At 43.2% G+C, this 27,179-nt stretch overlaps 1 protein-coding gene across 15 annotated transcripts in view; it reads left to right on the plus strand.

Moving 5' to 3' along the window:
- CADPS (calcium dependent secretion activator) overlaps positions 1-27,179 on the plus strand; it is a 211,905-nt gene that overhangs the window by 129,750 nt on the left and 54,976 nt on the right. For 4 of the 15 annotated variants that reach the window (XM_051788770.1, XM_051788771.1, XM_051788778.1 and 1 more), the window contains exons 13-19: positions 749-936; positions 11,037-11,138; positions 11,974-12,037; positions 12,805-12,928; positions 15,321-15,389; positions 16,254-16,271; positions 25,317-25,423. In XM_051788770.1, coding sequence (XP_051644730.1) covers positions 749-936; positions 11,037-11,138; positions 11,974-12,037; positions 12,805-12,928; positions 15,321-15,389; positions 16,254-16,271; positions 25,317-25,423 — 672 coding nt within the window. Of the gene's footprint in view, positions 1-748; positions 937-1,985; positions 2,151-11,036; positions 11,139-11,973; positions 12,038-12,804; positions 12,929-15,320; positions 15,390-16,253; positions 16,272-25,316; positions 25,424-27,179 lie in introns of all 15 variants that reach the window. The other 11 variants (XM_051788777.1, XM_051788786.1, XM_051788781.1 and 8 more) reach the window with 5 other exon arrangements.

The raw sequence follows: 27,179 nt of genomic DNA on the forward strand, positions 1-27,179 counted from the left end.
AGGATGTTCACTGGAGCCATCCCCTCGCAGGGAAGGGCGTCCTCCTTGGGAGTCCGGACACTGCACTGCACTGCAAGCCGTGTGTCAGCAGGCCCTCAGGACTGACAGACAGAAATAGTCTGAGGTTTCTGGATGTGTAAAGAAACCGTGCTCTTGAGCAGAGCTCCCCTTGCTTCAGTGCCGAGGAGGTGGGCAATGTCAGAGCATGTCGCCAGTGGCACAAAATAAGGATCACGGGAAACATCCCTTTCTGATACTGCAGAGCTGCCTTTCTCTGTCTGCAGGACGTTCCTACCTGCCAGATGCAAGAGTCATTGTTCAGTGTAATCCTCCATACTCTTCCCCCACATCAGTCTTCTTGCTCCTGGCCCAATGTACAATCCCATCCCCAAAACTGTTTCGCACTGTTTAAATAACCAAACCTTTGTCATCTCTTAAAGGTGTCTTTTTTTTTCCTCTTCTTTTTGCTAGGCACTGTCATGAACTGGCCTAACTTTTCAGCATTTAAGTGACATTTCCCTTTAATGGTAGCATAATATGTTTTTGTTAACAGTTGCACTGAGTATATGCTGTGTTTGAGTGATGATGTTCAGACTGTATTGTTTGAGTGACCTCTCTCCTTTTTCCTTAACATAGCCTTAGGTTTGTATTCCTTTTATTAGAACAGTTGACCACTACACCTCCAAATCTGATAGCCTTTGTATTTAATAACTTATATTTAAAATCAAGTCTCTTTATTTCTAAACAGGGCTGGTTTAGTCCTGGCCAGGTCTTTGTGCTAGATGAGTATTGTGCACGTAATGGAGTGAGAGGCTGTCACAGACATCTCTGCTACCTCAGAGATTTGCTAGAGCGCGCAGAAAACGGAGCTATGATTGACCCCACCTTACTTCACTACAGTTTTGCCTTTTGTGCATCACATGTTCATGGCAACAGGTAAGGAATTCTTCTTAGCTAGCAGCATCCTGCCAGCAAGGGATGACTTTGTCAAATATAGGTTTCCTTGGATAATGCACAACAGTCCCCAATTTGTTTTCACAGTGGATGTTTGGCAGCAGCACTTCTAGTGGCATAGTCGGTTTGTTTGTTTGTTTCGTCGCTTGTTTAATGTAAGCAGTAAAAATGCACACAGAGGATCCAGAAATGAAGGGTTTTAACTTTCTTGCCCAGGCACCTGCTAGATGCAGTTCTGGACAAGATAAAGTTGAAGTACATGTGACTGTTGCAGGTTGAATAGATACAAGTAAATGATACACTGTGCTGATTTAATTGTTGTGAGAGAGGATCTGACAAATTGCAGCAGTGAAATTTTCAGCACTATCAAACTTCAGTGTTCAAAAGGGCTTTAAGCCCTTGGGCACCCATGTCTCATTTAAAGTCCACATGACATCAGTGCAGAAATTGCTTAGACATAACTGAAAATTTTATCTTGCACTGTTTCAAAGCAGTTTCAGTTTCAGAAGAAGCCAGTTCCTTTCTCTTAAATGTGGAAAACCTTTGATGGGAGGAACTGGAGCTGTGCTTTTTCCCTCTGTTTATTTTGCTGACAGCTGTAGTATCTATTGCAACTTCTTTTTCTGCTTTTTTTTCTGTTAAGTTGTATTATATACTTTGAGATATCACTGTGTATCCTGCATATGCTGCTGGTATAAAATAATTAGGTGTTTTCATAAATGCTCTGGTAAATACCACCCCGAATTACGACATGCACTGCCCAGGTTTCACATTGCAAGGCTGCCACTTGCTTTTGCAGTTACTTTCATACATCTTGTCATGGAAACCAAGTTTTTGATTCCTTAGTTTCTTTTTTAGTTCTGACTTTCCTTTGCTCATCCGTTCTTTCTTTGCCAATTGTGATATGATTTCAGTTGTTTCCTTTCAGCTTAATTTCCTTTTGTTTTATTTTGAGTTTTTTCATGCTTTGTTCTTGTTTCTTTCACTTTTGCTGCTGGTCTTGCCCCCCACATTTCAATCACTCCCCCAAGAGAACTCATGGCAGAATTACTTGGTGGGTCACAGCCAAGTGCAGACGGTGAGGGGGGCAAAGCATCTCAGGCCCCTGCTGCTGAGACGGAGACAAAAAAGGATTCCAAAAAGGAGTCCAAAAAAAAGAAAGAGCCCAAATCCCAGCCGAATCCAGAGCCAAAAAGGTAAGCAAAAGCATGCAGTGCACAGGAGTGTGTTGCAGAGGGCACTGGGGGCTCCTTGGTCACTGAGCACACTGGGCAGTTTGCATCCCCACAGCTCAGGGAGGCTTACTGTGGCTCTGGCATTTGGGTCATACACTCTCCTGGGAGCTGGATGGAGTTTGGGCACCCAAGTCCCATAGGGGGTCAGGACCTTGAACTTTTTAGGCATGTGTAAACATGTGAGATAGCTCACATGACGTGTAGGGGATGGGACCAGGCAGCGAAACTGGCTGCCCCATTGCCCTTTGTCATCTCAGCTGGTGTGGGAACAGGACCTGGCTCAAAGCCCATTTAGCCCATAACAGAGAGAAGGTCAGATACCAGTCACAGGTCCCCCATGTACCTTTGCACAGGGTCCAGCACAGCCAGAACTGAAGCCTCCTTTTCATCAGGGTTGGTGGCGGGAGGTATCTGACAGTACTGGCCAAGGTGACAACCTGCCATTCCCTCCCCATGGGGCTGGAGAGTTGTGGGCTCAGGAAACGTCATGCTTTAAAACTCATGTGGTATGTAGACCCCAGTCTAATGCTGTAAAGCTGTCCAGGGCTGTGTGTGGCTGCTGCACTGTGCTGGGAGCTGCTGGGCACGGCCAGAGGGGAAACTCGGCCATGGACGGGCTATTCCAGTCACTGAAATAGTCACATTCCATTTAAAATATTCCAAGAAAGAAGTGAGGTGTCTTGCTATGACTTAGCTGTCTTTAGCTGATGCTTGACTTCACATCAGAAGGTTGAAGGTTCATATTCCTTCTTGGTCACTGCTGTCTCTCTGTTGCCTGGGGATTTCAGGAGGCTCTGTGTGGGAACTGCAGGGCTGTGGCATTGCACGTTGCCACCAAGGGCAGGCTCTGGGTAGCACCCAGCAGTTCGGTGCAGAGACCGCGGGGTGCAGCGTCTGGCTTCTGCTATCAGAAGGTCACAGAAAGGGACCACAGGGGGTCTGAGAGAACACATGACTCCGTATCTCTTGTGTCTACTATAAGAAATGTGAATATCTGAGCGGAAGAGTCACGATTTCTTTTCAGAGAGCTGTTGAGGCCACATGCGTGGTGCGTTTGCGAGCTGGCTGGCAGAGAGCGATCGAAAGCCGGTGTTTACCCGCGCAGTCCTTCCTGGCAGTTGCGACGTGTGTAAAGCCGCGTTCGCTTCAGCTACGTCCCTTCCTCCCACCTGCTGTGTCCATACATTGCTTGTTGCCTTATAGCTGGCCCTGCTCTCCCCAGGAAACCTATAGCTCATGGCAGAGCTCAAAGCTTTCCATGTAAAATTTGTCAAGGTGGCACACCTGCCCCAAGACCCAGCACGGCATTCAGCAGAACATCTTGGAGTGACCATGCATTGCATTGTTGTTGGGATGCACAGTTGTCTGGGAAAGATTGAGTTGCGAGACATTCTTCTGTTTAACAGAGGCTTCTTTTTCTGTCGAAATGGAAAAAGTGTTGATTTTCTTTACAAAAAAAAAGTTCCTTCACTTTTAGACAGTAAAAACCCCGAACGGGTGGTTTAGCTTTCCCCAGGACGAGGTTGGCTGTCAGTCAGAATATGCCACCCAGTAATGAAGGTCGAGAAGGGAGATAATTTCATGTGGCTATCAATCTCCTGTATTAGCAGCAGACAGTGATGGAGCTGAGGTGGGCTGTCTGTTTGTATCGTGTTTGCATAAGGTCAGGCAGTGAGACAACAGTCGCTCGCAGTCAGCGGGGAAGTGCAGGCGGGCTGCGGTGCGGGCGCTGAGGACAGCCTGGAGGTCAAGGCTGACAGGATGACAGGCGTCAGCGTGGGCACGATGCCTCCTCGCCCGTCCGACCCCCGCCTCGGCAGCACGGCCGCTGCACCACAGCCGGGACAGGGGCAGGACGGCTGCTGGTGGAAAAGCACCTCCAGCTTGGAGCTGACCCTGCGGCCGCAGCAGGTGAAATGGTCAAAACGGGATTTTGGGGGCATTTTGTAGCCCTGTTGCTTTATATGTCAGAGTTTGGTCTCCCCCTCCTTTGGGCTCATGTTGCTTATTCAGAGCCCTGACATGCTCTCTCTGTACCAAGGCTGTAAATCACTGCTGTTTGCGTGACAGTCCCCTTAATTTTTTATTTTAATTTCATCTTTTTTCCAAGTAAAAATCGGGTTAAATGTAAGTTACTTGTCCTAAGTTTCACCTCTTGCAGACACCTGACTATGTGAGGTCAGGTTGTCAGGAAGGCAGGGATCAACAAGAGAAATATCCACATGGTTTGCTGTTCCCCAGGTACTTGCTCTTCACTAAGACTGAGGAACTCGATGCTTTTTAACTGTTGTGATCACTAGTGAGTTGGTAACGGAGTCTTGTCCACTGGGTATGACTGGATGCCTTTTGTAAAGTCCTACCATTATGAAAGATGGTGTGATTTCTGATATATTTACTTAGGTGACAGGTGAGAAAGGCACAGTGTTATCCAGTCATCCGACAACATACATTGTGTCTTTGTTGATGTCTCTGCATTTCGTATCACCACTATAATACTGAGGTTGTTGCTTTCCTTTGTCAGTAGTTCTTAAAAACTAGCAAAGGCAAGAGCAGGAATGGTTTTGAGAAGACATTGTAATTTGAGGTAAAATTGTGGAAGGTTTTACATGGCCACTGAGGTCTTTCCCTGCCTTCTCTTTCCATGTTTTCGCTGTCCTCATGTCGGAGAGCTATGACTACTGCCAGCATTGTTTGACACACAGAGAAGGGATGTGTCAGAGGAGCTTTGCTGCTTCCCTGTCTGTACATGGGAGAGCTATTGCAGAGCAGAAAGTTGAGCTCAGCTTTTCCAGGTCAAAAGCTAGTGCCTAAACCTTGAGCAGTGGTTCCTGCCCCTTGCAGTCGCTTTCAGGAGTGGCCTTGTTTCTCTTGTGCATTTTTTTGATTTAGGCATATAATAATATTGTTTTTCAACTTTGAAGTTGGCACCGTAAAAGACTCTTTTTGTGCTTGTTAATCCCAAACTTCTAAAAATAAGACTTAAAATATTGATCGTGTGCATGCTTAGTATTAGCAGACATGGAGCTTATCAAAATCAGGGTGCTGGACTGAATCCTCTCCAGTCTAGTAACAACTGAACTGAACACCATAATTTTCTGCAAGTTGCAAGTTCAATGACGATTTACCCAAGGTCCAGGCAGCTCTGTTAATTGATTTGGTATATTAGTGACTTCCCTTTCTTCTGTAAACTGTATTTTATGGCCTCGAGCTTGTTTTCAAGAAGTAGCTCTTTCATTAGCTAATGGTAACATTTCATTAGTGTTTTTACAGCAGAAATAATGCGAGTGTCATAAACCTTGAGGAATTGAAAACTGCATGACATACCTCTAATTTTTTCCATTGTATTCTAATTGCATATCTGGCTGTTTCACATAAAGGCAAGGTTTCTACACAGCCAGTTGAAACAAAAGAAATCCGGGATTGTTTTGGTCCCTTCAGTAGTAAATATGTGAACATTTTATCATGATACTTTCGTGTGCTTCCCTAGGACTTTGTGTTGAGTTTCCAGGTCTCATTCAGATGCACTGCCTTGGCTGCAGGGAGGCAGGTTGGATCTGGCAGGGTGTGATGCCATACCCTTTCTTTGGGTGCCAGCTCCATGTCCCATCCAGCCCCGTGATGAGTCCATGGTGACACAGCACACGCTACGACTGTCTGTCGGATGGGATCCGGCGCCTGTGCTGAAGGGCAGTGGGTTGCCAGCCACCAACAGATCACCAGCTCCACGGCTGACGTGATTCATTACAATGGGTGTAGGATGGCAGGGCTCAGAAACCATCCGGTGCAGCCGCGGTGCGTCAGGGGTGCAGATCGCACATGAGAAGCGATGAGCCGTGACTTGGCTCAGTGCTGCGGTGGTGGAGGAGAGCCCGAGCGAAATGAAGGCAGGAGTTGGGAGATGAAATGGCTCCCATGCTCGGCAGCATCTCACTGGGGAAGCACCCAGGAGCTCTGGGACGAACAAAGGGCTCCCGACCGGCATTTCCTGCGCCGTGTGAATCCCCAGAAGGAAAAGGGAACCGGGGAAAATTGACGTTTGCTGAATACACTTTTTTCCTGGGGGTCTAGACAGGTGGGCTCTTTCAGGTCCAATTTGCTGGGGGAGATGTGGGAGGCAGCAGGCAGGCAGCTGTGATCCTGCCCACATCCCCAGAGCTCTGCCCCGTGCAACCGGTGGGACTTTGCGCAGGCAAGTCTTCCTGCGAGGGATCCTGAGAAAGCCTATCCTGACACATGCCGTCCAAGGCACTAATCATTGATGTTTACTGTATAGCTCATATGTGCTGCACCTGGCAACCAGCAAGGGAGCTGAAGGCAGCACGTGTTTTATATTTGAGTTGTTACTTAAAAAATCAAATTATTTGCATCAGTTTTTGACATTGTTTTTTTTCCCTTGGCTCTGCATGCCAGGGCTCACAGTGCGTGCAAAGATCTGTTTGCTACGTGTAAGCAATATTTTCCCCAGTAAAAAAAAAAGTGTAGACAAGTTAAACATAAAAGGTGTAAAAGATGATATGTCTTTTCATTTAGAAGCCGCCATGGTATTTCATAGAGGCTTATGTCAAAGAGATGAACGTGCTGGAGCTATACTGTATATTTATAATTGCATACAAATGCATGCTATTGCTTCATATATTAGTCTTTGTTAAAAAATCATTTTGATATATTTGTTTTAGCAGCATAACTAGCCCTGGGGGCACTGGGTATAATTAGAAAAGGGCATGGGGGGAGGCGGGACTTGTAGAATAAAGCAGTGGCCTTAGGATCACAGGTCCTAATTATAATTTATAATTAACACTGGAATTTGCACAAACCATCTAAGCTAAACAAGGACTATCATTTTTGCTGTTTAAATTGCAACCCTTTTTTTTTAATATCACCACCTGCTTTGTTGATGTTGTTGTTTTTGTGGCTTAAAACTTAAAAACATGGAGGGATTAGGAAAGTGGCATTTAAAACTTTTCATATGAAATATTTACAGTGGGAATTTACTAGTTTAGAGCCAACACAGTGAATCTGCAGCAGAAGGAGTGATCTGAAACTTGTTTACTTATAATTAAAAATCTCGTTAGTTATTTTTCTTGCCTTTTTTGCCCTTCTGCTTCCCTCTCTGCCCACAACTTCTGCCGTACACCTCAAGTATCCATGAGCAGGAGCTATAGAGAATTGGATGGAATTGTGTCTCCACACAGATGGAGACATTAATGTTGTTTGTCAACCTGAATTCATAGACCCAAACCCGTTTTGCCCCTCATGTGTTTGTATATACCATGTACATCAAAAACTTTTTTTTCCCACCCCTTTGCTTTCCTCTCACTTCTCATCACTGCTTCAGCGCAGTAGTGATGTGTTTGTGGACTGTGTGTGAGAACACGAGTTCCTGCAGCTGTGTTTTAGGTGTCCTTGCTGCAGAGATGCTGTTTGCTGGAGGAGTCAGTGCTTCTGTCCATGAGATCAAACAGCAAGTATCAAAGCTGAGCTGGAGACCTTTGCTGAAAACAAAATTGCCAGTAAGCATCAGAACGAGCTGGTGCGACTTGAGCTTCTCTTGGGGATTTTTTTTCAGCCCCATCAACCATGTACTGGAATTGTCTCTAGCACAGAAGCGAATCTTAAATTATAGCAATGCTAAGCTATATTCCCTTTGTGTTCTTGCAAAAAGGAAAATAAATATGTTCCCTCAGAAAGATTACATTTTCAAAGTATATTTGACTTGAATATTTAATTAGGTTTCAAAATTATCGAGCTAATAAATTAAGTGCAAGGCTTTGGGTAGTGTTTTTCCAGTTCTATCTATATCCTGCATTTGTCACTAATTAGTGAGTTCCTAATGCTTCAGCTTCTGGGAAGATGAGCAACAAAGATTAACATAACTAGTAAATCTGAAGATGTGCAGCTGGGTTATAGTATTTGAAATTTGACAAAAACATCGGAAGTATTATTATTTGTGACATGGCTCAAGATGGGGGATTGTGAGGAAAGCAAAGATGACAGAACTGGTGCTAACCACTGTGACAACAACTTGAAAAGCAGCCGACATGACATCTTTCCTATCATGCTGCCGAAAATGTCAACTTTGTGAAGGACAGTGAGAAAATGGTTTGCCGAAAATTTGAAAGGTAGACTCAAGAGATGCTCATCATGTCAGATGCAATATAGTCCACAGCTGGGTGAGAAAGGGAGTCCTTGCCACGGTGATGGCTCTCACTTGGCAGGCCCTTCCAGACATCCACGCTGCTCCAAAAATGGCTACAGCTGACCTGTAGATTGTCTCAAGTTTGCATGATACACGAGAGCAGCATGTGTTTACACTGCACAGCACACCCTGCATGGAGGGAGCAGTGGCTGGAGCCGCTGGGTTTGTGTCCTCCCGGCTCACACAGATCCCAAGGACGGCAAAGACAAGGGGTTAAGCCTCCATGGTCTACACGCGGCTTGGTGGTTTGTTTGCCATCCCTTGGGGTGCTGTGACTTGAGCAAGAGATGCGTTGGCCAGGGGCTTTGTCACCAGAGCCCACCCCTCATCTTCATGTGGGTCGGTGATGCTTCCAGAGCCACCACTGCCCAGCCGTGGCACGGCTGATGCTGCCACGTCAGCCCATCCCTGGTGTCCACCACGAGTCGTTACAAGGCGAGCGCTTCGAATACAGTGAGAAGCTGAGACTCCTGTGAAAGGGCTGTGACCCAACCCGAGCTGTCAGATCCGGCCATTAAATCTCACCAGTTGAGGTTATTGACCCAGCAAAGGGTAACACAATTTTCCAGTCCCTCAGCAAATCACTGCCAGGGCAGGCAGCTTTCCCTCCCTCGTTTGTCAGTGCTGAGACAATTAACCCAGTGACACTCTGAGCTGTTGTGGGTACAGGGGGAGGACCGAATGCCAAAAGTCAAAGAACTCTGCCCCTTAATGTACGGCATTTATTGTAGTCTGCCTTGAATTATCTCTCTCTGCTTGGGAGCAAACCAGGCGCTGTGCGGTGCACAGCATCACAAAAGGCATGGACATCTCTATCTGAATATTAAATATTTTATGGAACTTTGGAATAAATTATATTAAGCATGTTAAGACATTAATTTTTGCTCGTAATCTAATTTGGTTTTTTTGTGGCTTGCTCATTTCTTCAAAATAACTAGTACTAATTAGGTACTAATGAGACCAGATCCATACTTCCAAAATTGTTTATGAAATGTGTTCCCCAGCTGAGACATTTTATCCAAGTTTCAACCTAAATCTTTTCTCCTATTTTTTTCCTTAATACACAAATGAATTTGGCAAATAATCAAAGATTCTGATTAAATGCTGTTTAACTTTAAATACATGCCCTGGTATTCAAGTCTTTTTCTGTGTCCATGTTGCAAGTTTTATTTAATGTATATTTAGCTATAAAATTTTGCAGTAAATATCATGTACGGTTTGCAAGTTCCTCTTCCCAAATGTTTTAATGGTTTATTCACCTGTGTTGGAATATCAGAGTTCATATTTATGATACTAAGAGCTTACGAAATGCGGGGTCAGGGAGAAGTGATGGCACAGATTTTATAGCTTTTAAATTTTTATAGCTTTTTTTTTTTTTTTTTTTTAAGTTTAGGGCCTTTGATTCTTTAAGAGGAAAATAAAGCCAACCAATTAACCCCTGACAGGAGGTTCATTAGAAGCTTTGTAATCCCTTGCCAAGTCTTTTGTAAAGCCAAACCAGTCTAGTACTGCGGATTTATGCAGCTTAAGCTGAACACTGGAGGAGGCCTTTAAGTAAGAACATTGTTCAATTTTAAGACATCTTACATTACCTAAAGAGTGCCTGTGCCAGCAGAGTTGCCCAGGAGTACACAAATCCATAGACTTTGCTCTCTGCAATGGGAAGCAGTGCCAATGATTGTCTGTCTGGCAATGGATGGATTACACTTGCTCTTGCCTGGGATGCTGCTGCGCCACGGATTTTGCCATGTGGGTGTGGGGGAGAAGGAGGGGATTGCTGTTCTCTGCTCCCGGGTGGGTTGGCATCAGCAGAGGTACAGGGTGGAAGAGCACAGGGACCACCACATCATCCAGCCCCAGGAGAGCCTCGGCAGGGACTGCCTGCACACTGTGCTCTGTGAAACATGCGAAACACCCCAAGGCAGCAGGACCTGGGTGTCTCTCTACACACTCCTGTGCACTCCTGAAATACAGGATCATCAAATAGTCTGAGAAAATCTGTGCTAAATTGTATAATGTGCTTGTTTTTGTAAGTTAAAATTAAATTACCAAAAAGGCACTGCATTTTCAATGCAAAATGCATGTCACTCTCTGGGCACATTTCGGCAGAATATATTGAAGATGGTTCACTTCAAGAAATTAATATAGTGGGGTGATTCAGCGGTTAAGAAGAAGTGCAGAATCTTCTATTCTGTTTATATATATGTCTTGTTGTTGATATTCTTTTATACTGTGAATTGTGTTAAATTAGTAGCTGAATTTTTCTGCAGAAATTCAGTCTCTGTTTTGCCGGCAATGGGCCCAATCCTGCAGCGAGAGCTGGCATTGCACTCCGTACATATACCTGTATTTACGGGGAAATCTGCTTTTCCCAACTTATCTAATAAGGAAAATAAAGGGGAAGGGGGGGCTTCCACATCTAGATTATCACTCTGAGAGAGGATATTTGTTTATTTTTGATACCTTGGCAGCAGTTCTGCTGCAACCACCCATGTCTCGGCATGGCACTTCCCCTGTCCAGAAGTTGATGGACATGACTTCCCCATGTCTCGCAGTTGATGAAGTCCCTTTTGGAAAAGGCAGTGTGCAGTGGGGATGAGGTACCAGGGTGCTGAGGTGGAACCCAAATCACTGTGACATTTCTCTTCCAGGCCTGACGGGATAGGGACTGTGACCGTGGACGAGAAAGAGCGCTTTGAAGAGATCAAGGAGCGGCTTCGTGTGCTTCTGGAGAACCAGATCACGCATTTCAGGTAAAGGCAGAGAGCCCAGGCTGGATGTGAGAGGACTGATTTCCTCCCAGCTCCCTCCCATAAGCAGCAAAACCAAAAGGCAGGTTCTGAATGCATACAGGAATTTTGCATAAGTGACACAGACCTACACAGGGCAGTGCAGCATGTTTATAGCTGGAGTGTGATTTTAAATATATATCCTTTAAAGGATATCTCAAACCATCTTGCTCTCATAGGCATGGTAAAGCTGTGGATTTTTTCTAAAATATAACAACAAAAAAATCCCTTATCCTCTTATATCTCTGTTCCTCTCAGTTATTACCCACTTACTTTCCCTTCTCCCTGGTATTGACAGGCAGGGCTTTCTGCAAGGATGTCACAGTATGGGAAGGATGGATGCTCCCCCACAAAAAGGGATGAATGACTCCCACTACACCGGTCAGGTCAGGCAGATTGTGCACGGTCACACACAGATCAGCAATGTGAGTTACCTACAGCCTGGTGCATCTCCAGATCTCCAGCTGGAAGTTAATGTCCTTTCCAGAGAAGCTTTTTCCCCCCATTTTTACAAGAAGATGCTATTTATCTCTTTCCTAGGAGATATAAAAACTCTCCAGGTGACACCCAGATTTAAGAAACTGCTGCAACTATCAGCTTACAACTAAGCTATATTCTGTTTTGCTGCCTTAGTGTCCCCAGCAAACCCTTTCAGAAAGTTACTCTGTAGAAAGACTGCTCATTCCAGGCAGATGGACTAGGGAATTTCTTGGGCATATTTAGGAAAGCATCTTTATAGCTCAGGAAAGGCTTGTTCACATGCACCTGGTCTGGTATTGACATGATATGTTTTTTCTAGGTACTGCTTTCCATTTGGCCGTCCCGAGGGTGCACTGAAAGCCACTCTGTCGCTGCTGGAAAGGGTAAGCATAAAACCAGCAGAGAGTCATTCAAATTACCTTTATTCATGTACCTTTCCATCTAGAAGAGCTTGAGGAGCTGTTGGCTTTGCATAGGACATACAGTTAATAATAGTTAACATTGAAGTGTGGGTATTTAGGTGTCTCTCCTGCTTCTGCTTGAAGGCAGGTGTGTAGCCTGGCCACTAAGGGCAGCACAGCCTGTGTCTGTGTTGATATGTGAGGGTGGAGGATCTCCCTGGAAAGGAGCCACACCACAGATCCTTGTCAGCGATGCCTGGCTGCTGCCCAGTGAAATTCTTGTCTTCAGACAGACTTGTTCCCCCTGGATCTATGAAACCTGCTCACCATCATGCTCCCCATCCCTATTCCAGCCTTCCCGCTGCTCTGACATCCTTCTCACCTCTGCTAACCTGCCGTATGGCCAAGCTCAGACCCAAACCCAAGTCAGTGAGCAGAGCCTGGGAAGAGTAAAATATCGCCTGGCACTGGGCAAGCTGTTATGGATCTTAATGTCATGCCCTAAAAAATCATCAGCACAGATGTCAGGGCGTACCATAGGGTGCAGATACAGAAGGGGAATAATACAGGAGGGGTAGGTCCCACGTCTTAGGCTGGCCAAGGTGACCTTTTAGCAGGTCCTGCCTATTGTACACATGCCTCGAGAGCCACACAGCACTAGCATAGGGATATGGATGGATGTGCTGGGCTTGGAGAAAAGCAGTTCCGTGTGCCCGATGCCACAACAAATCAGATTTTCTTGTGTCAAGGTTCTGATGAAAGACATAGTTACTCCGGTCCCTCAAGAGGAGGTAAAAACAGTCATCCGTAAATGCTTGGAGCAAGCAGCTCTAGTCAATTATACTCGACTATCAGAGTATGCCAAAATTGAAGGTAAGGCTCTTTCTTTGCGAAATTACAATTTTTCTTATGTTTCTAGGTGGCAACTGTGGCTGGGAGCTATTTAAAAGAAGCTCATTTGCTATTTATTCTCTTGTCAATAAAACTGTTGTGATTCAGAATAATTTTTGTGGTGTTGGCTTCAGAAGCAGTTAAGAATGGAAGCTATGCAAAACGTTTCTTTTTCTGGAAAAGAGAGAGGAAACAGTTAACAAGAACTGCAGCTTTTTTTCTGTGATCGTTAGTGCATTTGGCCAGTGGTGTAGTATTCAGACTCACAGTCGTGGTTTTAAAAAACAAATTGAGAAATACTTGGGATGTCATCTTTGCAGCTGAAGGTATAGTGCAACTAATTGCTTGTGACAGCTCAGGAAACGAATGAAAAATAAAAAGCTGAAAAACTGTTTAAATGTATGTTTAATTGTTTGTAGCCAATTTAAAATGTCTTTTTTTTCTGGGAGTATTTCATTGTCTTTGCAGTTTGCTTAACAGTCATTGATCAGCGATCCCATACTTGCATCAGATTTCTTTCTTGTCACTCTAAATCTGGCATAGCTGATATTATTGACCTTTTAAGTTATGGGAGAATAATAACCAGTGACCAGAGACACATGTAGCCATCAAAAAGACATTTTAAAGTTTGCTGGAGGATATGTGTTACTGAAGCTCTGCGATACAGTCGTTCTTTACATGTTTTCAGTTTATGTTGGTACCCTGTTGGCTGCTGTTCCCAAGTTGAAACTCCCACCCAACTTTTTCCAAGTTCCCAATTGCTTAAACCTGTGTGTTCCAGATGAATGGTATGTTCTGCTCTACACTCTGGGTTTCTGTCATGTGTGATGTGAAGCTTTCCCACAGCCAAGATTATTGTTGTATGCCTATAGGACAATATTGAGAGGAGGAAAAAAAACCCCTAAAACTCCCTCTGATTTGTTCTTAGTTCTTGTTTACATGAAAAATTGGGTTGTTATTATATGGCAAATTGTCCAGGTTCTGTACATGACATGTCCTCTCTTTTTCCATTTTTTTTTTCTGTCTAATGATGCAAATTGTGTACCAGTGGTAATGAATTCATTGTTATGCATCCAGCGAGAAACACTTAAGAATTGGGCACTAAAAGGATGTTTATCAACTCTTGACTTGGTAATGAGTGACAAAAATAGAGAAGGAACGAAGGTTTCATAAGCACTGTATTATCAGGCAATTTATCAAAGTACTCAACTTCACAGGATATTTTAATTGGTGTATTCTGTAAAATGCAATGTTTAAATATACTTGACAAGGATGGAGGACTGAGAATCAAAAGCAGCTTTTCTGTTGATGGATGCTTTCTACCCAGGGCTGGCTCCCTTAGGTTCTCTGTGTAAATATCACTAACTCGTTGGTAAGATTTGCTCTCTTCTTTCAGATAAATCTATGCAAAAACAAACTTTATGATCTGTAAGTAAAAATGCATTCATTTCCAAAGTAGAACAGTTAGTGTGTACTTTTCCTTTTGTGCCTCAATTCTTCTTGGTTGTGTTAATTATCTGCCCTCTTTTTTGCACTGTGACTTTTAGGTCTGGGAATACTTTGAAGCAACAAACCTATTTTTTTTCCAGCTGCCTTTTCAGGGAAATAGTTCATTCCACACTATCTGCTCTCTTCTGCTTTTCTCCTCCTTTATCTGTGATTGGCCACAGCCACTTTTTGATGCTATTTCTACAAAAGTGGTTGTAACACCAATTTCCAAGCATGCTGGGATTGTTAATTCGAACAACCCAACATCCGCCAGCTGCATGCATCAGGTTTTCTCTCATGAGCATAGTCCACTAGATGTTCTAATGCTTCCTTAGAAGAGCAAAGGCCACGTTTCTCTTGGTGAGACACGTTCCTGCACGCCGTACATGGCTTTGAAATCTTGCTTTTGAAAGCTGACATTTGAATAGCCACATGTTGAAGGGACTTTTGTCAGAGATGAAGAACCAAATCAGTGGCAGCAATGCTTGAGGCTATGCTTATGAAGAAATACCTGTGAAAGCCTTAGATACTGAAGGCTGAAATCCTTAGTATCTTGGAGCCTTAAACCAATGAAATTCTATTTCCCTCTATTCATGATGTTTTGATCATTATATTCTGCAAACAGTTCAGAGCAAACCTTTAGAGTCATGGTCACAGCCTCTCTTGTGACTCATGGGCATGCTGAATGGTTAATCCAGTAGATCTCAAATTTTAACCCTCCTTTTTTTTCTTTTATTTTTTTTCCTTCTTTTTATCCTGTATGTTTCCCAAAATACTCTGTGGCTACTTTCCTTTTAACCTGATATGAAGTTTTCCTCTGACCTATAGCCTATAACCTCTTTACTTCTGACCTAAGCCTCTTGCATGCCCAAATCCTCTTTTATAGGGAAAAAGAGAGAAATGTATGAGCATCCTGTCTTCTGCTTGGCCTCTCAAGTGATGGATTTAACCATTCGTGAGTACCTACCACCCTCCTCTCCATGCTGTCCTCGCTCTCTCTGTTCTCATTACCTCAAGAAAGTCCAGATCCAAACCAACTCACTCTCCTTGCTTCAAGTCTTTTAGCATTGGCTTGTCTGTTGCTTCTGTCTGTGAAACCCAGTGTGAGAAGTCCAGTCACTTTTTATCAGCCTAAACCAGGTTAGACAATTAACCCATCTGTTTGTGACAAACTCAGACCGTCTGTAAGTTTTTTCAGTTCTTCTTTATGTCCGTGACCTGAATGCATTTTTACTTTGCTTCTGTGTAACCCCAATTTGTAAAGTGCTTGTCACTGGTACACAATCAAAAGGTAGCAGCTACATCGGGGAGAAGTGAGCTAGAGGTCAGATAAAGGACACTTGGAAAAAGCCATCCCTTTGCCTGCGTATAAGATCTTCACCCAATCCTGTGTTTAAGATCGTTTAAGGCTGTCCTTTCTCTGTACATCAGATCTTAATGTCTCCTGTCTGTTAGCTCTCGAGCGGAAGGATGCACTTTACTTGCTCTCCTCCTCGATTTTTTTACTTACTCCTTTGCACCGAGCTCTGGAGGGGACATCCCGACCCCGCTGTCACTCGGAGATCCCCTCTGTGTCCTCAGAGCTCGCCCTCTCTGGTTTTCTATTTGTGCAGCGTTTTCTCTCACCTCCGTGAAAGGAGCCTCCTTTGGTAACCCCACGCTTGGGGGGTGGGGGGCGAGACGGGGCGACTTTTCTTCTTTTCAAATGTCATATATCACGCATAACTGGGGGGCTGTGCGGTCCACTTGCTCATTAATCCTGCATATCTGTTCTTGTTTCTCTCTTTTCTCTCCTTGTTGCTTTCTCTCTTTCATATAGAGAATCAAAAGGACGCAGGTGAACAATTGTATATGCATTATAAATTGTTAGGACTGTTGAGTTATATTTATTTTGTTTTCTATTTTCATAGCTCCTTAAGATATGTACTCCTTCAGGCTGAAAATGGAGATGCATTGATACTTAAGGAGTTAATTTGTGCTGTCTACATAATCTCCTTTTCCTCCTTCCATAGACTAGAGTGTAGATTAGAAGTACCCTATAGATTAGAAGTACCCCATAGAGATGTAGTATCTTCTTAGGAGACAGTTGTAGAGGAGAATCTAGTCTTTGTAAAGAGAAAGTTTCTTGTTTTCCAAAAGAACTGCAGCTCATTTTGGGTGAAAAAATGTTGGTGATTTGGCCATTAATTTTCCACACCTAACAAACACATTTATAACTAAACTAACGTTCATTTTTGGTTTCCATACCTTCTGTTTTATGCCCTTATGAGAGGACTGGGTTTTTCTTTATTTCTATTTTTTTGTTAGTGTGTAACAAACAATCCAGTGGGACAGAAGTTGTGTTTGTCTCTCGTTTATAACCTGTGGTGACATGTAACAAGGCAAAGGCTCAGCTCAAGTGCCCGTCTCTGCAGAAGGGATGGTGGAGCTCTGCAGCCCCTGGTCTTGTTTCTGTTGTATCCCAGAGTCCTAGTTCCAAAGTCCTTGAAACCTGAACTGTTCATTATTTTTGTGAGTAGATTGTTCTGTTTTGTGGAAAAAAAAAAAAAAGGATCAGGTTGATTTCAGCTCTGTTTGCAAAGGGAAATTGCTTCAGAAGAGCAGTACAAGAAGCTGGGCCAGGTTCTGGCTTCCCCAGACCTCCTCATCTCAAATTTGGCCCATAATCTATTGCATGACATTAAAATTAATTGTGAATAAAAATCAATATTTAGAAAATGGAAAATAATTTTTCCTCGCAGCTATAAAAGGTGCAAATAAACAAAGAGCAAATAGAACAATCCCAATTATTACCATTAACTGCAGCAGTTAAAGTGAGCACAGGCTGTTGTGCATTAAGCACAGTAAATGCACTAAGCATCATTCTAGCTGCAATGGCCCATTGCATGCCTACAGTTTAGAAATTCAGAAGGATATTCCTACAGCCCACTTCATTTAAAAATAAACTTGCTTCTTCTCTATGCTTGGAGCGAGTGACAGGGCACAAGGAGTTGTGACTCTGCTGCTTTGTGCCCACAAATCTCCCTTTGTCTTACATGAAAAATTTTCAGGCAAGGTCAGCAGGACTCAACTTGAAACCAGTTCCTCAGCTTAAGTGGAGTCAAAAGTGACTGGGGTTTGGCCTGACTTTTTATTTATTTTGCCAGAAGCAAGAATAAAAATAAGATACTGAAAACAACTTCTTAAACACACAAATGTCACCCTTTGATGTCCTTTCTCCTGAGTAGTGTGTAGTCTCTTACCATGCTTTAAAATTTTGAAATAGAACATTAAACAGGAAACTATGTTAAAAGAATTAAAATTAATTGCTTGCTTTAATTATTGATTAGACAAAACTACTAACAGATTAATAAGTGTAACCTTTTAATAAGTGTTTGTCTATTTATATAAGTCGGGAATCCACAATTCCTTTGGAAGAGAATAACTTCTCCGTCCCTTGTGCACAGGGTTTGTGAAATGTGCTGCACTGTGTTGGAGTGCTGTGGCACTCCCTTGAACACGAGTGCAACCTTGCACTGGTGGAGTTGGGTACAGGCAGCTCTAGAGATGGTGCCAACCAAGGCAATAGTTGTAAGCTTGACAATTGATTGGTTTGATGTAAGACTGGTTTGGTTTTTTTTTTAGTTTTCAGACCAAATATTTCTCATATTGCAGTTTGGGTTTGGTCTCTGTAAAGAGAGGCTTCTCGTGGTAGTGCTGAGTTGGTGCACACAGATGAGAAACAAAGATAGGTCTCGCCTCGGGGTGGCAGAGCACTGGGATGTCTCCTGGAAAACAGAGGGACCCACTGAACTCCTATTGCACTGTCACCAAGGGAAATCATCTACTCTATCCAAACATGTCAGGTTTTTTGCTTCTCTGGCAGCCACTCCATCCCCTTGCAAGGAAGCAGGGCTCCCGAGACACCACATCTCACCACACTGGTGAGCACTGTCCTCCCAGGACGGACTGACGGGGAAGCCAGACTTCCCCTGAAAACACACCCGGTGGTGATGCCAGGGTGGGTGTGAGGCTGAAACCCAGTCAGGGTGGGGGGCAGTGCTGCCCACGGAGCAGTGAGGGGCAGCTGCAGTGGCCGTGCAGAAGCAGGCATCTCCCAGGTGCCTGCGCCGGGCTGGGGACCCGGGCGCACCCCCAGGAGAGGGACTGAGCACAGTCTTGGGCTGCATCAGCCCCAGCTGGCACCAGCCATGGAGCATCTTGCACGTACAGTCGCTCCAGCAGGCGTGGAAGGCGTCCTCCGCTGAGGAAGCAGGAGCAGGAGAGGTTGGTTTGAGACTAGAGCGATACAGCAGGTTGTTAAGGAACAGTGGTATTTTTCAAGGCGCTCGCACTGGCCCTTGTCACAGTCCCATGCTCACTTTACGTCACTCGCCTTCCCTATTTCTGGATCCCAGCCTGGGAAGCTCTGTGCTTATATTCGTAACTCTCAGCTGAGGAGCTGAGCTGCCTGACGATTAATCAGGTCCGAGACAAGGAGAGGTCCTGTATGATTTGTCAGCCCAGCCCCTGCTGGGCAATCCCTCCAGCATTTTTGGTGAACCCCAAAGCTTAAAAAGAACATAAAATTATATTCCTCACATAAATACAGATGCAAAATGTATGGAAACATCCATCTTTTTATGTGAGGGTATAGGCTGAAGTCATTAATAAATCCTACACTTTCACTCAGACATGACAACCTGTATCCATGTGCTGCTGAAATGCTGCTTTATTTGTTTCATTCCTTGAAGTGGCATTCAGTTGTGTTTAATGAAGAATCGTTATGTAGCTTCTGAGATTTCCTCTTGCCCTTTCAAAGGCAGTGTTTAGAGCAGTACAAAGTTATTACAAGAGGTTCAGAAATCCGAACATCTACATTCTGACATTATGTTTCTACAAGTCTCTCACCAGCTGTGGAGGAACTTGCTACCTGGGGCATGACACACAGTTCAGATAGGCACAAATTCTTCACTAGATTCAGTAATGATCAGAAAATCAGGAGATCAGTTCACTTGGCAGTATGTTGAGGTTTTGAGGTGAACTGGAGTCTCTTGCTGAGTTGAAAAAAAACCATTTTTTTCATGATTTTTTTTCTTGCCTTTAAGATAACACATCTAATTTTGAAAGAAAGAATATTGTTACTGAAATCCCTTTCAGATATGCAAATTCATTTTATGAATATAATAAAAGGCTGTTTTGCCTTGTCCATTATGGCTAAGTCCATTATTCTTTACAATTGTCTTGATAACAGCAGCTTTTTATATCATTTTGATGATTGGCTTGCAAAAGAATGCACATATAACACTTAGATACTAAGGCCGTTGGCAAGGGTCATATAGTTTTAGTTATTCCAAGGAAATCCTTAAATCAGTAGCTACAAAAATACAAATTATAAAAAATACAAAAAGTCAATAATACTCTTCTATTGCAAGTGTGATTCTTACTATGGTTGATGTAACCCATGTAGCAGAAGTCATAGTGCTGAGTGAAAAACATGTAGTTTGAAAATCTTTCAGTCTGTAAATTCACACACAATGAATTGTGTGCAATAACACACCCAAAGTAGCACAGATTTAACAATGTACCTGTTATACTCATTGCAGGCTGAAGCTTATTTCAAGCACAAACCCAGAATTTGCCAAGTAATTTGAGCTTCTGCAAGTATTTTATTCGCCAGTATCACAGAGAAGCATAAAAACCTTTGGCAGAAATTTGTCCAGGAAAGCACTTTGTCAGGTTGTTGGTAAGGAAGAAGCTGCTCCTGCCTCTGATTTCAGTGATGAAGGTGTTTAAATCCTACCCATCTGACACACATGAGGAGCAAATACAAGAGCATTTCTGATACTAAACTGGCTGTGGTGAGGGATTAGAGAGGAAAAGGACAGGGAAAAAAGAAAAGCCAAAGTGAAACAAAACCTACCACACACACTGCAGCTCTTCACTAGCAAGTACCATAAAACCCATCCAGCCTTACATGTCTCCCTCTTTCCGAGCGGGAGCTGAGCCACCCCTGAAAGGTGGAGTCCCTCAAAGGGACCTCACGTGCCATCTTGAGGACCTGGACCCAGAGAAGCACATAAACTCCATAGGGCATGGCAGTCACAGCCCCATTTCTGTCTAAATTCACAGAGGAAATTAATCTTTTTCCTTAGCCAGACCTTAATCTTTTAAATTTTCTTGCCATAAAGAGACAACAAAGAAAAGCATGGGTTGGGACTCACAGGGTGTTCAGTGCCCCCAGGAACAGAGAGAACTTTTCTCCTTTCGCTCCAGGTGGTTTTGCAGCCGTAGTGCAAGAGCCTTGAATTTGGGTCTGAAAAATTGGAATTAAACAAAAGAGCTGAATATTTGTGCAGATTGGGCCAGATCAGAATTATATCAAGAGTTTGTTGCTTATCCTGCTGCAATGCCTTGTGGAAGCTTGTTTCCAAGAGCGGGTGGTGGCAGGGGGATGCCAGGAGCAGGGGAAGGTGCTTGGGGGGGTCTCACAGAAGTGAGAGCCACCCCGGGGCACTGTGCTGACAACTGCACAGCGGGAGCCTCCTCCAAGCTGTTCTGTACGCTCTGCACTAGCGACTCGTGAAGATGCTGCTGCATCTCTTGCTTTTTCCTCCTCCTCCTTCTCTGTTAATGACTTTTCCCTAGGACAGAAAACACTTGCACTAGTCAGGCCCATTCAACACTCTGGAGTCTGCATGTCCATGAAGTCTGTTTTTTGATGGGTAGCTGTTGGGGGTGCAGGGGCTGGACTCACATTTAAGGATGCTTGAGGGTTGCAATGCTGAGGTGTGCAATGAGTTGCAATTCTGGGATGGGGGCAGTATTAAGAGGAACTCTCTTTGACACCCCCAACTTTGGCACCCAACAGGCTCCCCTGGGTGGTGAGGGTTTCCCAGCCCACTATTGTCACATGCAGATGGGAGGAGATGTGCAATCCCCTCTGCCCACCACCGTCCCTTCCCATCCAGGGACCTTGGCACAAACTGCTCTCCATAGTGAAGGGCAGTAAAATATTCTTTCTACATCTACATGTCAAGCTCAGGAGTCATTAGTGAGTAGCAAATTGAATTCTTGCTTATGTTTTAAATTAGAGTGAAAGTCATTAGGCCAATGCCCAAAAAGCAGTTATTTTTGTCACTTGAGGCTGAGAGGTTTAGTTCTGGGGACAAAGCCACTCTTGGTAAACATTGAACAAAGATCAGGATTACTCCAGAGATGGATGAATAGATTTGCTTTTCCTGTTACAAGAAAACAAGGAAAAATAAAAAAGCCAGAAACCAGTAGCTTAAATCTGAGAGTCTGAATTAATCATTACACAGCTTCAAAGGCTAAAAATATGTATGTGTGTGTGTGCACGCACGTGTGCGCTGTATGTGTGTTTATGTGTGTGTGTGTATATCCACATGTACTGAGAGGGGCACCAACCTAACTCACGCTCCTTAATGGTTTACTCGAGTATTCTTTATTATACTTTGATAAGTGTTATAATTCTGTGAGAATTAAAAGCAATCAGAAATCTCCTTTGCACAAGCCAACCGATTCTTTTTCCCCCCGCTGGAAAATGCAAGCGAAATGGCAAGGACTTTTGGCAATAGAATGTCCAGATAAATATGCCAGATTCCTTGCAAATGGCATGATTAAAAATAGTCACAATGCTGCTAAAAACTGTTATTAAAAGGAATAGAAACTATTGTGTTAATATATTCACAGTATATAATTTATTCTCTGGGTGTATGTAAAAGGAAAGGCTATTTTCTTTGAATTTTTCCTATGCTGATATTGTAAACTATATGACAGATGGGTCAAGTCCTGATTGCAGTATTCTAACATTTGGAATAGCAAGTAACATATTTGATAGAGCTGGCAAGTTTTTATATATGATTCAACCCAGAATATAAAAGCCACTAGAATTCCAAGTTGAAAATAATTAAATGAGCTGGAAACGATCAGGAACCACACATTTTTAAGTGACAGATTTTTTTACATGTTTAAATTGCACAAGAATATTTTATAGCTCCCTTTAACCAACAGTGACGTTTAAATCTAAAATGTGTAATTGATATTTGCAAAGCAATTAATTCCTGTGGCTCATTATTCTATTGCTAAATGTACCTAAGCATTGGGGCGCTGACTTCAAGTCATCTTTTTTAGTTCACCTTTTCTGAATTCCAGAGTTTTAACTGAATTAACCCATTTCAGTTTCCTCATGGGACTGCATGAAGTGCAGTTTCATACTTGCATTGAATTTTTAGCTTTCTGATTGCACGGTACCGCAGGATGTTCGAATCTGCCGATTTCTAGAGTACGTGTTGTTAAATGGTGTCATTACCGTGCAATACTTCAAATACCAATGAGCAAAAAACCCAGCAGCTTATTCCATTTGTATTTGATCATTTCTGCTTATGTTCCTTTCGAAGTTTCCATCTTTTTGTCACTGTTTATGAAGTCATTTGTCTCTTTACTTTTGGCGTCTCTCTCCGTCATGCACAACAGCCCGTCCGCCCAAGCCTAAGCCACCGGCTGGGCCACCACCATCATCTCCTCAAACGCAGACTAACATGATAGATCATATGCTCAAAGGCATGGCCAAACAGCCGCCAAGTACTGTAATAGCCTTCCTTTCTTTTATTCAGTGGTTTTCTAGTCTAGCAGCCGCTTCTGTAGCAGTAGAAAGCTAGTTCTCATGTGCAGCTTTACACAAAATACCTAGCGCGATGTGGTAGGTTTTAGAGATTTAGAGGTAGCATTTATTTCAAAATGTCCACATTTTTTTGTCTAGCAATGTCTGACATATGCAACATTTTCAAATATCAACGTCAGCACAAAATAACATTGTTGTTGCATAACATTTTGCATGAAAACTATAAATATGTATGAGCTTTACATGATGTTGGATGAAATGTTTGATAAGTATATCGTATACGTTTCATGTAACTGTCAGTGCTCCAGCTATCTTAGCAGAATATTCTGATGTATAGTAACTTAACCAGGGAAATATTTAAAATAAGAAGGAAAAAAATTAAGATTGACATCTGCTGGCTGCCAAAGTTGTATAAGCATCAATATTTTCTTTAAAGACAGCATCTCTGAGCAGTTGTTCTTATTAACACTTTTGTCTTTTAGTTATATTTGAGAGCAGATCAGTGTTGCAAATGAGAATGGGTCTGATGCTGCTCTGATCAATGGAAAACCTTCCCCTTGGCTTCAGAGGTGCAGAAACAATCAGATCTTACTAAGGGACCTGTCTTTGAGCTCCTTTTGCAAAAGAAAGCAGTTTCTACTTGTAGCTGGTGAAGTGCTGGATTGAATAGGACAAAGACTAAGGAGTTAATCAGGAGCTCTGCAATTTCAGTATTTGCCCAATACATAATATTAAGGGGAGCCTGGATTTTTTTTTTCCACTGATACAAGAAACAAAAGGAAAACTGGATAAGAGACTCCCAGGGCCCCTATCTGTGACATACACCAGCAAAAGTGTAGAGTTCATTTGCATGGTGAACTAGCAAAAATACAGCATGTGTGGAAGGCTGGAGAGAGATGCCTAGCCAGCACCTCGCCTGTTGTCAGGACCCAGGCTTCCAGCTTAGCTGGGATCCTTTGGAAATCCCAGGGTGATTCCCAGTAGTGGCACTTCAGTACCTGCAGTGCTAGCAGTTTGCTGTGCCGGGGTCATGCAGTCTGCTCTACACTGCTCATTACAGATTGAATTGGTCATTTGGGGTTTTGGTGCTTCACTCATTTATGAGTTCTGTGGGTTTGATATCATGGAGAGGCCAAAATTCATGTTGGTGCAGAGGTGTGAACTGGCTGTGTAGTGCAAGGCTTCTCTTCGCCCTCACTGCATTAGAGAGCCAGCACTGGGACCTGGTTGTTAACTGGAGACACATGCCTATGGTCTGTGTGGTGACCTGGATCCCCAGGGAGCAGGTCTCCCACTCCAATTCTCCTCCAGGCAACCATCCCAAGGAGACTTTCCACACCCCAGGGCAGTGAGCTGCAGGATCAGCTCACAGAAACCTTCTTGGCTGCACTCAGCCAGCTCTGCAGAAGCTGTTGTTTAAGGAAAATGTGATTATTTTCTTTTTCTCTACATTATTTCTAGTGAAATACTCTTAAGTGTTCCATATTGTTAGCACCTCAGATTTTTAATGTGTTATTAATAATATAAATCACCTGGAAGAATACAGTTTAATTATTTTTTAGAGTTTTCAGAAAACGCTGCAAAATAACTCAGCATAGCTGAACACCAAGCTCCAGGATTTAAACTCTTTGGTTTGTTTTCCGGGGTTTTTGTTGTAAAGTTGCATCCCTTTTCCCATATAAATCTTACCTATGAACATGGGATTTACCACTTTCCACTCCCTCCAGCATGCATAACTCCTGACCCTTGTGGAGTTAAATCCTGGAGCAGGGCAGACCTGCAAGTTTTGCTTTCAGTAGCAGGTGACATTTAAATTGCTTGAGAGACAATTTATTACAAGTACAGACAGATTTGTTTGAATTGATCTTCTTAAAAGAATTTTAAAATAATACAGACACGATTCCTATAATAGCATCATCTACATCGAAGGATACGTGTTTTTCATATATTAGTGGCCAGATGCTGTCTTTGGAGAATGTGATGTTCTTATTTGAGCTAATAAAGTGCCACCATAAAGCAAAACAACTCTGACAGTATTGTGAAATTTGGAGCTGGAGCACTGTATTTTCATAGTATAATAACGAATGTGGCTTTCTGGTTTGCTCAGTACTAATTATATAAGCATTTAACATATGCATGAAAAGATCTTTAAAGCTGTAGAATATTATGGGATTTTATTTTTTTTAACCTCTAAAATAACTTACTGTTCGTCTAGCTTTTCACCCTGCTTCCCTTTTAACTTGAGTTCTTGTACTACAGAGAATGTAGGCCGGTTAGTCACACCAGCTAAAAAGTTAGAAGATACAATACGTCTGGCAGAGTTGGTAATTGAAGTCCTACAGCAAAATGAAGAGCACCACGCAGAGGTGAGCAGCGGCGCCCGGCGAGGTCGTGTCCCCCAGGTCTTCAGCAAGCTCCGGTGGGAGCCTTGTATGTTTGGGTGATGTCTTCCCAAATGGTGCTGGGTTCTCTTCTTTAAAAGCCAAAAGTATTCTTAAGTAACGGTGCTCGAGTACAATGAAGGCAAAGTACAGTTCAGGAGGAGTGTGTTTTCAGAGGGGAGGGAGGGCTAAAGGAGGAATTAATTAAGTTGTACTCTCCTCAATGTCAGTCTGCAGCCTTTCCAACAGCACTGGAGCTGAATCTGGCCAAATAATTCACCACCAACTACATACAAGAGCAAACCTGTCCACTTTCCAGAAAGGTTGTATTTCCAAATAATAACCTGTGTGTGTGCCTCCAGCCAGCATGAGCAGAGTCCCTGCAGCAGCTCCTGCTGTCCGGAGGGAAGCAAGGAAAATGACAACAAAACAGGACAATTCTCCTTTCTGTCCCTTTCTGAGCATTCAGGTTTCCCTGGGCCCCTACAGTACATGATTAACTCACCTGGTTTCCTGTTGGCCTCTTCTGTCTTGGCTTATTGGGAATACTTCAATTACTAGTCATGGAGGTTAGGATGAATTGTGTGTGCTCAGTTACTCATTATTTGGGTTATCTAAGGCCTAATGCCACTCTTAACTTTTCAAAGCACTTTGACAGGAAAAGTTCATGTTTTAAAACCACTGAAACCATGTCATAGTCATGTATAGACCAGAAAATCGTGAGGCTTGATCCTGGAAACACTTGATCTCACAGGCAGCTGGCATGGCTGGCTGTAGTCCTGCTCTCAGCACGTCAGGACATTTCTGCCCAAGCAGGTGATGTTGCATATCCATGTAAGTATTTGCAGGATTGAGCCCTGAGTTCTCTGTAAATCTGGTGCTCTTGAATGCCTATTGAGAAGGGAATAATTTTAAAATTCAGAGGGAATGGTTAATTGTTTATGATTGTAGTTATTGTAACACTCATTCACTATTTTCTCTTTTCCTTCCCGTCAATATATATATATATCTATATATACTCACTATATTTTGCATTAAGAGCATTTGATAAATAATTTCACAATCACCTAGAAATCATTCCGGTGTGTATTAAATTTGCAGTATAATTTTACTTATTGATAAATACACAACAATCCACAAAACCCAACTAATGCCTGACTGCATATTTAAATTTCCTCCCTGTTTTTCTACTGTTCATTCAATCTTGGATGATCCTGGCAGGGGAAAGAGGTATGTGACTAAACTGAATGAAACGAGTCACTCCTGTCATATTCCGTGCATGCCCTCTCAGTGCCATGTTTCCTACTGGGATTTTACCCGGGTTGCCCTCGCTTCTGTAACTTTGACCGAGGAATGTAACAGCAACTTCGAGTCGGCTGCTTGCAGGGCTGGTAGCCTGACACAGGAGGGTAAATGTGGCATAGCAGTCCAGTCCATGCATGCAGCAGTGGGTATATTTTACGAGCGCTGCAGTTACATCCCAACACAACCCTACCTGCCTGGACTCGCTCCTCAGCCTGTTGTTACCTGTCGTTTGCATTCACCTGATCTCTAGTACACTGTGGTGGAGATGGACTAAGTACTACACGAGTGCCTAGAATGGTAGTGGTCTTCTTCTGGTTTTGTCTGTATGTGCATTGTACTGGATATACAGTATTTATATGTAGAGAGAGAATATATGGGGTGAAGAGTGAAATAAAACTCATTTTTACAAAAGCAAGGGGTGCTCAAGAGCACTGCA

Source organism: Manacus candei, unplaced genomic scaffold (assembly GCF_025592945.1).
Source record: "Manacus candei isolate 608988 ecotype Guabito, Panama unplaced genomic scaffold, ASM2559294v1 h1tg000025l, whole genome shotgun sequence".
NCBI lineage: Eukaryota > Metazoa > Chordata > Aves > Passeriformes > Pipridae > Manacus > Manacus candei.